Raw genomic sequence first — 14,675 nt, forward strand, 5'->3', positions numbered from 1 at the left:
CTTGTAAAATAGTGACATTTTTGGAGTAAAATTCCGACTTTTGTCATCATTTTGCAGAGTAAAATTCCGATTATTGTTATAATATTGCCAACATTTTAAAGTTTTCTTAAAAGCAGTCTTTTTCTCACAGTGTGTCGAGTTCTTTATTATAAAATTGGGAACAATTTCTCATATTCTTTCTGCTTCTGTAACATTGCAATATTTTCTCGTAAAATTATTACTTTTTAATGCAAAACGGCGTCATTTGTCATATAAAATTCTGACTTTTATCACAATATTGCCCTTTTTTTTGGTCTTGTAAAATAGTGACATTGAGTAAAATTCTGACTTTTGTCATCATTTTGCAGAGTAAAATTCAGATTATTATTATAATATTGCCAACATTTTAAAGTTTTCTTAAAAGCAGTCTTTTTCTCACAATGTGTCAACTTTTTTCTTATAAAATTGGGAACAATTTCTCATATTCTTTCTGCTTCTGTAACATTGCAATATTTTATTGTAACATTTGTACTTTTTTATGTAAAATTATAACTTTTTTACTGCAAAATGGTGACTTTTATCACAATATTGCCATTTTTTTGGTTGTTCTTGTAAAATAGTGACATTTTTGGAGTAAAATTACGACTTTTGTCATCATTTTACCAAGTAAATCAGATTATTATTGTAATATTGCCAACATTTTAAAGTTTTCTTATAAAATTGTGACTTGTCGAGTAAAATTGCGAGTCTTTTCATCAAATTGCCAACATTTTAAGCTTTTCTTGTAAAATTGCGACTATTATTGAGTTAAATTCCAACTTTTATCATGATATTGCACAAATGTTCAGTTTTTCTTGTAAAATTTTGACTTGCGTTGAGTAAAATTCCAACTTTTGTCATAATTTTGCCGAGTAAAATTCAGATGATTATTATAATATTGCCAACATTTTAAAGTTTTCTTAAAAGCAGTCTTTTTCTCACAATGTGTCGACTTCTTTTTTACAAAATTGGGAACAATTTCTCATATTCTATCTGCTTCTGTAATATTGCAATATTTTACTGTAAAATTGTTACTTTTTTATGTAAAATTATTACTTTTTACTGCAAAACGGTGACATTTGTCGTATAAAATTCTGACTTTTATCACAATATTTAAATTTTTTTGGTTGTTGTTGTAAAATAGTGACATTTTTGGAATAAAATTACGACTTTTGCCATAATTTTGCAGAGTAAAATTCCGATTATTATTATAATATTGCCAACATTTTAAAGTTTTCTTAAAAGCAGTCTTTTTCTCACAATGTGTCGACTTCTTTCTTATAAAATTGGGAACAATTTCTCACATTATTTCTGTTTCTGTAATATTGCAATATTTTATTGTAACATTTTTACTCTATGTAAAATTATTACTTTTTTATTGCAAAATGGTGACATTTGTCATATAAAATTCTGACTTTTATCACAATATTGCCATTTTTTTGGTTGTTCTTGTAAAATAGTCACATTTTTTGAGTAAAATTACGACTTTTGTCATAATTTTGCCGAGTAAAATTCAGATTATTATTATAATATTGCCAACATTTTAAAGTTTTCTTAAAAGCAGTCTTTTTCTCACAATGTGTCGACTTTTTTCTTATAAAATTGGGAACAATTTCTCATATTCTTTCTGCTTCTGTAACATTGCAATATTTTCTCGTAAAATGATTACTTTTTAATGCAAAACGGCTTCATTTGTCATATCAAATTCTGACTTTTATCACAATATTGCCATTTTTTTGGTTGTTCTTGTAAAATAGTGACATTTTTGGAGTAAAATTACGACGTTTGTCATAATTTTGCCGAGTAAAATTCAGATTATTATTATAATATTGCCAACATTTTAAAGTTTTCTTAAAAACAGTCTTTTTTTTCACAATGTGTCGACTTTTTCCTTATAAAATTGGGAACAATTTCTCATATTCTTTCTGTTTTTGTAATATTGCAATATTTTACTGTAACATTTTTACTTTTTTATGTAAAATTATTACTTTTTACTGCAAAACGGCAACATTTGTCATATAAAATTCTGACTTTTATCACAATATTGCCATTTTTTTGGTTGTTCTTGTAAAATAGTGACATTGTTTGAGTAAAATTCCGACTTTTGTCATAATTTTACTTGGTAAAAATTATAACTTTTTTACTGCAAAATGGCGACATTTCTCATAAAATTCTGACTATCACAATATTGCCAAATTTTATTCGTTGTTCTTGTAAAATAGTGACATTTTTGGAGTAAAATTCAGATTGTTATTATAATATTGCAAACATTTTAAACTTTTCTTAAAAGCAGTCTTTTTCTCACAATGTGTCGACTTCTTTCTCATAAAATTGGGAACAATTTCTCATATTCTTTCTGCTTCTGTAACATTGCAATATTTTATTGTAACATTTTTACTTTTTTATGTAAAATTATAACTTTTTTAATGCAAAATGGTGACATTTGTCATATCAAATTCTGACTTTTATCACAATATTGCAATTTTTTTGGTTCTTGTAAAATAGTGACATTTTTGGAGTAAAATTACGACTTTTGTCATCATTTTGCCGAGTAAATCAGATTATTATTGTAATATTGCCAACATTTTAAAGTTTTCTTATAAAATTGTGACTTGTCGAGTAAAATTGCGACTCTTTTCATCAAAATGCCAACATTTTAAGCTTTTCTTGTAAAATTGCGACTATTATTGAGTAAAATTCCAACTTTTATCATGATATTGCACAAATGTTCAGTTTTTCTTGTAAAATTTTGACTTGCGTTGAGTAAAATTCCAACTTTTGTCATAATTTTGCCGTGTAAAATTCAGATTATTATTATAATATTGCCAACATTTTAAAGTTTTCTTAAAAGCAGTCTTTTTCTCACAATGTGTCGACTTCTTTTTTACAAAATTGGGAACAATTTCTCATATTCTTTCTGCTTCTGTAATATTGCAATATTTTACTGTAAAATTTTTACTTTTTTATGTAAAATTATTACTTTTTACTGCAAAACGGTGACATTTGTCGTATAAAATTCGGACTTTTATCACAATATTTACATTTTTTTGGTTGTTCTTGTAAAATAGTGACATTTTTGGAATAAAATTACGACTTTTGTCATAGTTTTGCAGAGTAAAATTCAGGTTATTATTATAATATTGCCAACATTTTAAAGTTTTCTTAAAAGCAGTCTTTTTCTCACAATGTGTCGACTTCTTTCTTATAAAATTGGGAACAATTTCTCATATTATTTCTGTTTCTGTAATATTGCAATATTTTATTGTAACATTTTTACTCTATGTAAAATTATTACTTTTTTATTGCAAAATGGTGACATTTGTCATATAAAATTCTGACTTTTATCACAATATTGCCATTTTTTTGGTTGTTCTTGTAAAATAGTCACATTTTTTGAGTAAAATTACGACTTTTGTCATAATTTTGCCGAGTAAAATTCAGATGATTATTATAATATTGCCAACATTTTAAAGTTTTCTTAAAAGCAGTCTTTTTCTCACAATGTGTCGACTTTTTTCTTATAAAATTGGGAACAATTTGTCATATTCTTTCTGCTTCTGTAACATTGCAATATTTTCTCGTAAAATTATTACTTTTTAATGCAAAACGGCTTCATTTGTCATATAAAATTCTGACTTTTATCACAATATTGCCATTTCTTTGGTTGTTCTTGTAAAATAGTGACATTTTTGGAGTAAAATTCTGACTTTTGTCATAATTTTGCCAAGTAAAATTCAGATTATTGTTATAATATTGCCAACATTTTAAAGTTGTATTAAAAGTAGTCTTTTTCTCACAATATGTCAACTTTTTTCTTATAAAATTGGGCAATAATTTCTCATATCGTTTGTATCTTTAATATTGCAATAGTGTATTGTAACATTTTTACTTTTTTATGTAAAATTATTACTTTTTTACTGCAAAATGGTGACATTTGTCATATAAAATTCTGCCATTTTTTTGATTGTTCTTGTAAAATAGTGACATTTTTGGAGTAAAATTACGACTTTTGTCACAATTTTACAGAGTAAATCAGATTATTATTGTAATATTGCCAACATTTTAAAGTTTTCTTATAAAATTGTGACTTTTGTCGAGTAAAATTGCGACTCTTTTCATAAAATTGCCAACATTTTAAGCTTTTCTTGTAAAATTGCGACTATTATTGAGTACAATTCCAACTTTTATCATGATATTGCACAAATGTTCAGTTTTTCTTGTAAAATTTTGACTTGCGTTGAGTAAAATGACGACTTTTATTATAATACTGCCAACATTCTAAGTTTTTCTTGTGAAATTGTGACCATGACAAGCTTTTTTTATATTGGCATAGTATGTGTATATTATTAATGTTGTAAATATAAATCTTTATATTTCTAGAAAGGGTAATCCTAAAGAGGTAGGCATTTTTTGGAGGTCTCAAGAAGGTAACAAATACAATAATGTGTGTGTGTGTGCATTCAAGTTGTTATTGACGGACTTTGAGCCAAAATGCCAACAAGTATCAACTAAAATAAACATACAAAAAAACATACAAAAAAACAACAACAACATGTGTTTAAAAACATCTTTACAGATTTCCTGCAAAATATGGTAAGGATTTGAGTGTAATAATGATGTGAATAGTAAGAAGAATAATAAGGCATAGAATTGCTTAAGCTACATACGTTTTGGTGTATGTATGGACCCCAGGATGCAGAGACAACAGGCAAGTGCAGAAAAGAAGCCCTCGTTACTATGGAAACGCAGGTAACACAAAAGCTGGGAAGTGCACAAATAGAAAACAGGCGTATAAAGCGCAAAGGTGCAATGCAAAATGATTCAGTCCCGAAAGGCATCCTGATTGGCAACCAGGGATAGGTGACAAATGGAGGTCAACCGGAAGTGGAACAAATTTGTTTAAAGCGCTAGCATGCTTACATTAGCATGTATCAAGTACCAAAATATGACTAAGTTTATACCTACAAACCTAGCTAAAAAAAAACAACCTAGCATACTAACGTTAGCATGTATCAAGTACCAAAATATGACTGAGTCTATACCTACAAAACTAGCTAAAAAAAAACTAGCATACTAACGTTAGCATGTATCAAGTACCAAAATATGACCGAGTGTATACCTACAAAATTAGCTAAAAAAAAACCTAGTATACTAATGTTAGCATGTATCAAGTACCAAAATATGACTGAGTGTATACCTACAAAACTAGCTAAAAAAAAAACAGCATACTAAAGTTAGTATGTATCAAGTACCAAAATATGACTGAGTGTAGACCTACAAAATTAGCTAAAATAAAAACACAGCATACTAAAGTTAGCATGTATCAAGTACCAAAATATGACTGAGTGTATACCTACAAAATTAGCTAAAATAAAAACACAGCATACTAAAGTTAGCATGTATCAAGTACCAAAATATGACTGAGTGTACACCTACAAAACTAGCTAAAAAAAAACAAGCATACTACTGTTAGCATGTATCAAGTACCAAAATATGACTGAGTGTATACCTACAAAACTAGCTAAAAAAAACCTAGCATACTAACATTAGCATGCATCAAGTACCAAAATATGTGTATATCTACAAAACTAGCTAAAAAAAACCCAACATACTAATGTTAGCATGTATCAAGTACCAAAATATGACTGAGTGTATACCTACAAAAATAGCTAGAAAAAACAGTATACTAACGTTAGCATGTATCAAGTACCAAAATATGACTAAATTTATACCTACAAAACTAGCTAACAAAAAACAACCTAGCATGTATCAAGTACCAAAATATGACTTAGTGTATACCTACAAAATTAGCACAAAAAAAACCAGCATACTAACGTTAGCATGTATCAAGTACCAAAATATGACTGAGTGTATACCTACAAAATTAGCTAAAATAAAAACCCAGCATACTACTGTTAGCATGTATCAAGTACCAAAATTCGACTGAGTGTATACCTACAAAACTAGCTAAAAAAAAAACCTAGCATACTAACATTAGCATGTATCAAGAACCAAAATATTTGTATATCTACAAAACTAGCTAAAAAATAAACCTAGCATACTAATGTTAGCATATATCAAGTACCAAAATATGACTGAGTGTATACCTACAAAACTAGCTAAAAAAAACAAGCATACTACTGTTAGCATGTATCAAGTACCAAAATATGACTGAGTGTATACCTACAAAAATAGCTAAAAAAAACAGTATACTAACGTTAGCATGTATCAAGTACCAAAATATGACTGAGTGTATACCTATAAAACTAGCTAAAAAAAAAAAATTGCATACTAACGTTAGCATGTATCAAGTACCAAAATATGACTAAATGTATACCTACAAAACTAGCTAAAAAAAAAAAACTAGCATACTAACATTAGCATGTATCAAGTACCAAAATATGACTGAGTGTACACTTACAAAATTAGCAAAAAAAATAAAATCCAGCATACTAACGTTAGCATGTATCAAGTACCAAAATATGACTGAGTGTATACATACAACATTAGCTAAAAAAAACCTAGCATACTAATGTTAGCATATACCAAGTACCAAAATATGACTGAGTGTATACCTACAAAACTAGCTAAAAAAAAACCTAGCATACTAACATTAGCATGTATCAAGTACCAAAATATGTGTATATCTACAAAACTAGCTAAAAAAAACCCCAACATACTAATGTTAGCATGTATCAAGTACCAAAATATGACTGAGTGTATACCTACAAAACTAGCTAAAAAATATATAAGGTATGTTCTCTACCTAGGAAGTAGCTTTTGCCATTAAGCTCAATGTGTTATGTTGCGCCCTATAAAGTGTTTATACTGTAAGTGTTGTACTTATAACATGTGACATTCATCTTACTTGTAGTTTTCATTACCAAACGTGAAGGTGTTGAAGTTGCCATGCAAAATTGCAAATGCTAATTGTAGCCTGTCTATGGCTAATCCTGTGTGAATTAGCACCAGGCTAGCACACTTTAAAAGGGTGAAGCCTCAAATGGACGTAAAAAGACTCAAACTGCAGTTTTTTGCACGTGTCCCAATACTTTTGTCCATGGTTTTTGAGTGGATTTGTCATTTTGGAGCAAAGTCCTTCCGCATGTTCGTATGAAGGTGACAAGTGAGGTCATCGGGTCGTGTCGGCCTTGACCCTTCGTGACCCGGGTGTTAGAAATGACCTTTGACCTCTGAGTGACGAGTGTTGTTTGTGTGTGAAGAGCGCGCTGAACCAGAGCATGAGGTTCCTGGAGAGGACGGCCTCCGACCTGCCGGTGAGTTCAAGGTCACACTTTAAGAAATCGAGAAAAACACGCTATCAATTTTTTTAAAATTATAATTAAAAAAAAAAAAAAACTAAAAAAAATTTAAAAGAAAATAAATGCAATCTGTTTTTTAATAAGAAAAATCTAATAAAAATATATATTTAAAAAAAATAAAAAATAATTATTTTTTTAAATATATTTTATATATTTATTTTTTTCAAAAAGAAATGCAATCATTTTTTTAAAAAGAAAATATAATAAAAATGTTTTTTTTAAAGAAGAAAAGGAATCTATTTTTGTATAAATTTTATTTTTGTATTTTTTCAAAAAGAAATGCAATCTATTTTTTAATAACAAAAATCTAATAAAAATATTTTTTTTAAAGAAAAAAAGGAATACATTTTTTGTATGGTTTTTATTTATTTTTTTATTTATTCAAAAAGACATGCAATCTATTTTAAGAAAAAAATAAAAATAAAAACATTAAATAAAACTTTAAAAAAAGAAATGCAATCTATTATTAATAAGAAAAATCCATTACAAAAAAAAGAAAAAGGAATCTTTTTTAATATTTTTTATTTATGTATTTTAAAAAAAAAGAAAGTAATTTGTTTTAATAAGAAAAATCTAATTTTAAAAAATTTAAAAGAAGAAATGGAATCTATGTTTTTAAATGTATATTTTTTTTCCAAAAGACATGCAATCTCTCTCTCTCTCTCTCTCTCTCTCTCTCTCTCTCTCTCTCTCTCTCTCTCTCTATATATATATATATATATATATATATATTTATTTAATTTTTTCACAGACATGCAATCAAAAAATCCCCCCCAAATTTTTTCAAAAAGACATGCAATCTATTTAAAAAAATAGAAATAAAAAAGATGAAAACTTATTTTTTTTAAAGAAATGCAATTTATTTTTTTAATAAGAAAATAAAAAAAGCATTTAAAGAAAAAAAATGAATACATTTTTTAAATATGTTTTATTTATTTATTTTTTCAAAAAGAAATGCAATCTATTTTAATAAGAAAAATCTAGTAAGAATATATTTTTAAAAGAAGAAAAGGAAAACATTTGTTGTATATTTTTTATTTATGTATTTATTTATTCAAAAAGACATGCAATCTATTTTAAGAAAAATAATAATAAAAAAACCATTAAATACAACTTTTAAAAAAGAAAAGAAATGCAATCTATTTTTAATAACAAAAACCCATTAAAAATATTTTTTTAAAGAAAAAAGGAATCTATATTTTTTATTTATGTATTTAAAAGAAAAAGTAATTTGTTTTAATAAGAAAGTCTAATTTAAGAAAATGTAAAATAATAAAAGGAATCTATTTTTTAAAATGTATTTTTTTTTTTTGCAAAAAGACATGCAATCTATTTTTTAATAACAAAAATCAAATAAAAATATTTTTAAAAGAAGAAAATATTTTTTTTTCCAAAAAGACATGCAATCTATTTAAAAAAATAAAAATAAAAAACATGGAAATACATTTTTTTTTAAAGAAATGCAATAAAAAATGTTAATAAGAAAAATACAAAAAAAAACATTTAAAGAAAAAAAAGGAATAAATTTTTTAAATGTTTTATTTTATTTATTTTTCAAAAAGAAATGCAATCTATTTTTGATAAGAAAAATCTAATTTAAATTTAAAAAAAAAAAAAAGAATCTATTTTTTAAAAATATTTTTTTATTTAATAATTTTTTCAAAAAGGCATGCAATCTATTTTTTAAATAAGAAAAATAAAAAATATTAAAATATATATTTTTCAAAAAGACAAGCAATCGATTTATATATTGTTTTTAAATATATATAATATTAAAAAAAAATTCCCACAAAGACATGCAATCTATTAAATAGGAAATATATATATATATATATATATATATATATATATATATATATATATATATATATATATATATATATATATATATATATATATATATATATATATATATATATATATATATACAATTATTTTTTTCCCACATAGACATGCAATCTAACATTTTCACTACTTGGCAGAACAAAGTGTTAGGTGTGCTCGATGCCGTCGACGCGGCGCAGTATCTCATCTCCCAGAATGCAACACACCTAATTAACCGGGTATGTGCACCACTTGACCACGCACCCTTTTTTGTTTTGTTTTCACGACTATTCAAATTCACTTCCTTCCTCAGGAAACGGCAAAATACACGGCGGCCATTGTGGGCTACTTCCATCAGTACATCGAGTGGGTCAAGACGTCTGTAAGTGTGCTGTCATTGTGTTGTTGTTGTTGTTGTTGTTTGTCTCATGTGTGTGTTGCCGTCACACAGCTGGCCATGGAGGTGGCGCCCTGCAAGCCCTTCAGCAACATTCTGGACACCATGGAGATCATCACCTGCAGCTTCCTGGTAGACTCCATGGTAACAACACACTTTGACCTTTTCTACTTCCATTGTGTCCTCAGGGAAACAAAGAAATAGATCAAAAGAGCAAATAACTACATTTCTCAGTACCTGAAGTATGATTATCAAGTAGCATTATCACTGGACATGTTACACATGGAGGAAGAACAAGCAGACTACTACTTCCATTGTGTCCTCAAGAAAACAAAGAAATAGATCAAAAGAGCAAATAACTACATTTCTCAGTACCTGAAGTATGATTATCAAGTAGCATTATCACTGGGCATGTTACACATGGAGGAAGAACAAGCAGGAGCAGACGGAAAGGCATGCTAATTGCTAAGCCTTTTTATCAATCAAAAGAGTTAGAGAGAGTAAGATAATATTATAATTTCTGTACACATGTGAGGGCGGATCGATACCAAGGGTAGTATCAGTATATGATCGATTATAAAGTCATTAGATATTTTTATCTTCTCAATTTGTTGTTTTGGTTCAACATTCAGGGAAAGATTTCCTGGACACAGGAGGACTTTGAGGACCAAAAGTCAAATATTTAAAAGAGTAGTAGAAAGTTATTTTTACTTTCATTTAGTTATTGTGTGATATCAACTTTTATTTCTTTTTTTTATTTTTTATTTTTATTTTTTTTTATAATGTCCTACCCAGCTTCTCGGGCAAATCATATAGTAGATGTAGATGCCCATATCGGCTGTTCAGATTTACTTTACAAAAGAGAAGTGTAGGATACTTCTCTTGTTGCCTTACTTGTATTTTGACTTTATTAAATGTATTTATATTATCATTTGGTGCAGCCGGGCCGGAGCAGGAGGGGATAGAAAGAGAGAAAAAGGAAGACAGAGGGGGGAATTGTGGGGACAAGAGGGGGATTAGACAGAGAGACAAAAACAACAACAGCAAACACAACAACAACAACAACAACAGAGCAACATCAGCAAATACGACATGTACAAATATGATGGTAAAAGTAATAGCAAATAAGCAGTTAGCGAAAATTTTAAAAAAAAAATACAGAAATGACAATGAGCATTATTACACTAAAAATGGAGCAATATGAATACCAATAGAAATAGTGCTATTGATAATAAACAATACCAGTACTTTACCTTTATTATCAACAATACAATTGTTCAAATGCAACAATACATATACGTAATGATAACTTGAGATACGAAAGAATGCAGAAAAATGGAGGGGAAGAAAGAGAAGCAACCTTAACCTTGTAGATTGTTATAGTAACAATAGGTTAAGCTTTGTCAGTGTGCCATGTGTTATACCCAGTTTACCCTAGGGCAACAACGTTAATATATGTTTGATGAAACGTGATTATGTGCATGAGTGTATGTGTGCATATGTACTTGAATATGTACAGTATGTGTATGTGTGCTTGTACAGTGAATGTATATGTACAGTATGTGTATATGTGTGTACAGCGAATGTATATGTACAGTATGTGTATACAGTATGTGTGTTTGAACAGTGAATGTATATGTACAGTATGTGTAAATGTGTGTTTGTACAGTGAATGTATATGTACAGTATATGTATGTGTGTGTTTGTACAGTGAATGTATGTGTAGTATGTGTATGTGTGTGTTTGTACAGTGAGTGTATATGTACAGTATGTGTATATGTATGTTTTTACAGTGAATGTATATGTACAGTATGTGTATACAGTATGTTTGTATAATGAATGTGCGTGTGGATGTACAAACTTTGATTGTGTAAATATGTACTGTATTTATTTGTATATGTATGTGGGAGTGTAGGTACCTATGTATGTCTGTATGTATGTGTGTGACTATATGTGAATTTGCATGTACAATACATTTGACTCCCAGTGTGTGCGGGAGCCAGAGTACGGCCCCAGCCTCCCCGAGAGCCCATCCCACAAACAGTAGGTGTGGTGCCCAGGGAACCAGGGGCCACCGCCCCCACGCAGCCAAGCCGGACAGCGACAGGAACCCCAGAGCCTGGCCCACCGCGCCACCCACAAGGGCCAGCAGCAGGCCGCAGACAGACGCACCCGGCAGAGGACAAGGCACGAGAAAAGCAGGGGGCAGCCAGACCCCAAGCCAGCGAGAGACCACACCCCACACGGACAGAAAGGCGGGACGCCCCGCCCGAGGGGCCCGGAGACCCCCCGCAACCGGACGGGAAGACCGCCCCCGCCCCACCGGCAACAGGGCCCCCACGAGCCCCCCCCCCCACCCCTGGAGAGTGCGGCGAGGCCAGCCCACGGCCACCCCACCCAAGCCGGCCGCCACAGGACCACCCAGCACGGGGCCACAGGAACCACCCACCCCACCCGCAGGGACCCCAACGATGGAGATGGAACAACCAGCAACCGCCCCGCCGAGTCCCCCCCCCTGAGGTAGGGGAATAAATAAATAAAATAAATAAATACATAATAATAATAATAATAATAATATTAATAAAATATATTTTAAAAAAAGGGGAAAAAATAAATAAATAATTAAATCTATTTATTAAAAAAAATAAAAAATAAATAAATAAAAAAAGAATTAAAAGAAGATCACAGACATGCTGACACACAAGGTCGCTACCCCAACAACTGGCCGACTCGCAGCACCTCGGAATACCCTGCAGCACCAAGCCACCACAGTAGACGCAGGGACCAGACCCAGCAGGCCCCAACCAAGACGGGCACCCGGAAGGGATGGACGGCGGGACCCAGGAGCTCCAGACACGCAGTCCGGATGCAGTAGCCTGAGGCGCCGACCCCCACCCGACAGGCAGGCCCAGAACGTACCCCCAGAAATATACATACATATATATATACATACACATAAACATACACATGTACACATACACACACATACACATGCATACACATACACATATATATACATACATACATACATACATACATACATACACACACACACATACACATACACATACATATACACAGTTTGTCAGCCCCGACAACCACCACGCGCGCGCGCTGCCACCAGTCACAACATCAGCCACCCCCCTGCACCAGACCCAGCAGCCACGGGCGCCCACACCACAAACAAACGGCAGCAGAAACAGCAGCCACAACACCCCCAGACAGCCAGCACCACCCAATCAAATCAAAGCGATCAAAAAAAAATCGCGACCGGCAACCACACGCCAACAGGATCACAGATTCCAGCCAGCGCCAGCCCACCAGCAAGCCCAAACGCCAACACGCAAACAAGAGACACCAACACCCCCCTCCCCCCGCCAAAAGACCCCACCACCCCAACCCAAACCCGCATCAACTTTTATTTCATCAACAATTGTATGTCATGACATCAAATATGGAAGTAGTTTGAATATCGTATTGCTGTCGTTACACTGTCAATGGCATGTGTTGAAAATGTGAAGAATGCAGTTGATACATGTGATCGTATTGGTATCGACGGATCTCACTCATGGAGAATCGGTATTGTTTCGATGATCTCATTCATGGAGAATCGGTATCAACTGATCTCACTCATCGACAATCGATGTCAGTGTCTACTGATCTCACTAATGGGTGATTGGTATCGACTGATCCTAACTCACGGGTGATCGGTATTTTATCAAATGATCTCACTCATAGATGATCGGCATCGTTCTTGACTGAGCTCACTAATGGACGATCAGTATTGACTAATTTCACTAATGGTTAATCGATATCGACTAATCTCACTAATGGATGATCGGTATCGACTAATCTCACTAACGGATGATCGGTATTGACTAATCTCATTCATTGACGATCGGTATCAACTGGTATCACTCATGGACGATCATATCGACTGATCTTATTTATGGATGATCGGTATTGATTGATCTCACTCATGGATGATCGGTATCGACTAATCTCTCTCATTGATGATCAGTATCAACTGATCTTACTCATGGATGATCGTATCAACTGATCTTACTCACGGATGATCGGTATTGTATCGACTGATATCACTCATGAATGATCATATCGGTATCGACTGATCCCACTCATGGATGATCGGTATCGACTGATCTCACTCATTGATGATCGGTATCAACCGATCAGGTACTTAGAAAAAAACGAAGAAAAAAAAAATCTTGGAATTTTGCCGATGGATCTCATGGATGCTCGGTATCGACTGATATTACCAATGGATGATCGGTATTGACTAGTCTCACTCATTGATGATCGGTATCAACTGATATCACTCATGGATGATCATATCGACTGATCTTATTCATGGATGATCGGTATTGACTGATCTCACTCATGGATGATCGGTATTGACTAATCTCACTCATTGATGATCGGTATCAACTGATTTTACTCATGGATGATCGTATCAACTGATCTTACTCATGGATGATCGGTATTGTATCGACTGATATCACTCATGAATGATCATATCGGTATCGACTGATCTCACTCATTGATGATCGGTATCAACCGATCAGGTACTTAGAAAAAAACGAAGAAAAAAAAAAATCTTGGAATTTTGTGGATGGATCTCATGGATGCTCGGTATCGACTGATATTACTAATGGATGATCGGTATTGACTAGTCTCACTCATTGATGATCGGTATCAACTGATATCACTCATGGATGATCATATCGACTGATCTTATTCATGGATGATCGGTATTGACTGATCTCACTCATGGATGATCGGTATTGACTAATCTCACTCATTGATGATCGGTATCAACTGATCTTACTCATGGATGATCGTATCAACTGATCTTACTCACGGATGATCGGTATTGTATCGACTGATATCACTCATGAATGATCATATCGGTATCGACTGATCCCACTCATGGATGATCGGTATTGACTGATCTCACTCATTGATGATCGGTATCAACCGATCAGGTACTTAGAAAAAAACGAAGAAAAAAAAAATCTTGGAATTTTGTGGATGGATCTCATGTATGCTCGGTATCGACTGATATTACTAATGGATGATCGGTATTGACTAGTCTC

The 14,675-nt window shown here is 31.9% G+C and overlaps 1 protein-coding gene across 1 annotated transcript in view; it reads left to right on the plus strand.

The window, feature by feature from the left end:
• Nucleotides 1-14,675, plus strand: part of LOC133644895 (prominin-1-A-like) — a 162,299-nt gene that overhangs the window by 111,067 nt on the left and 36,557 nt on the right. The window contains exons 20-23 of the mRNA XM_062039649.1: nt 7,242-7,295; nt 9,323-9,403; nt 9,478-9,546; nt 9,616-9,705. Of these exons, the coding sequence (XP_061895633.1) occupies nt 7,242-7,295; nt 9,323-9,403; nt 9,478-9,546; nt 9,616-9,705 (294 nt within the window). The remainder of the gene's footprint in view (nt 1-7,241; nt 7,296-9,322; nt 9,404-9,477; nt 9,547-9,615; nt 9,706-14,675) is intronic.

This window comes from Entelurus aequoreus, linkage group LG28 (assembly GCF_033978785.1).
Source record: "Entelurus aequoreus isolate RoL-2023_Sb linkage group LG28, RoL_Eaeq_v1.1, whole genome shotgun sequence".
In the NCBI taxonomy this organism is placed as follows: domain Eukaryota; kingdom Metazoa; phylum Chordata; class Actinopteri; order Syngnathiformes; family Syngnathidae; genus Entelurus; species Entelurus aequoreus.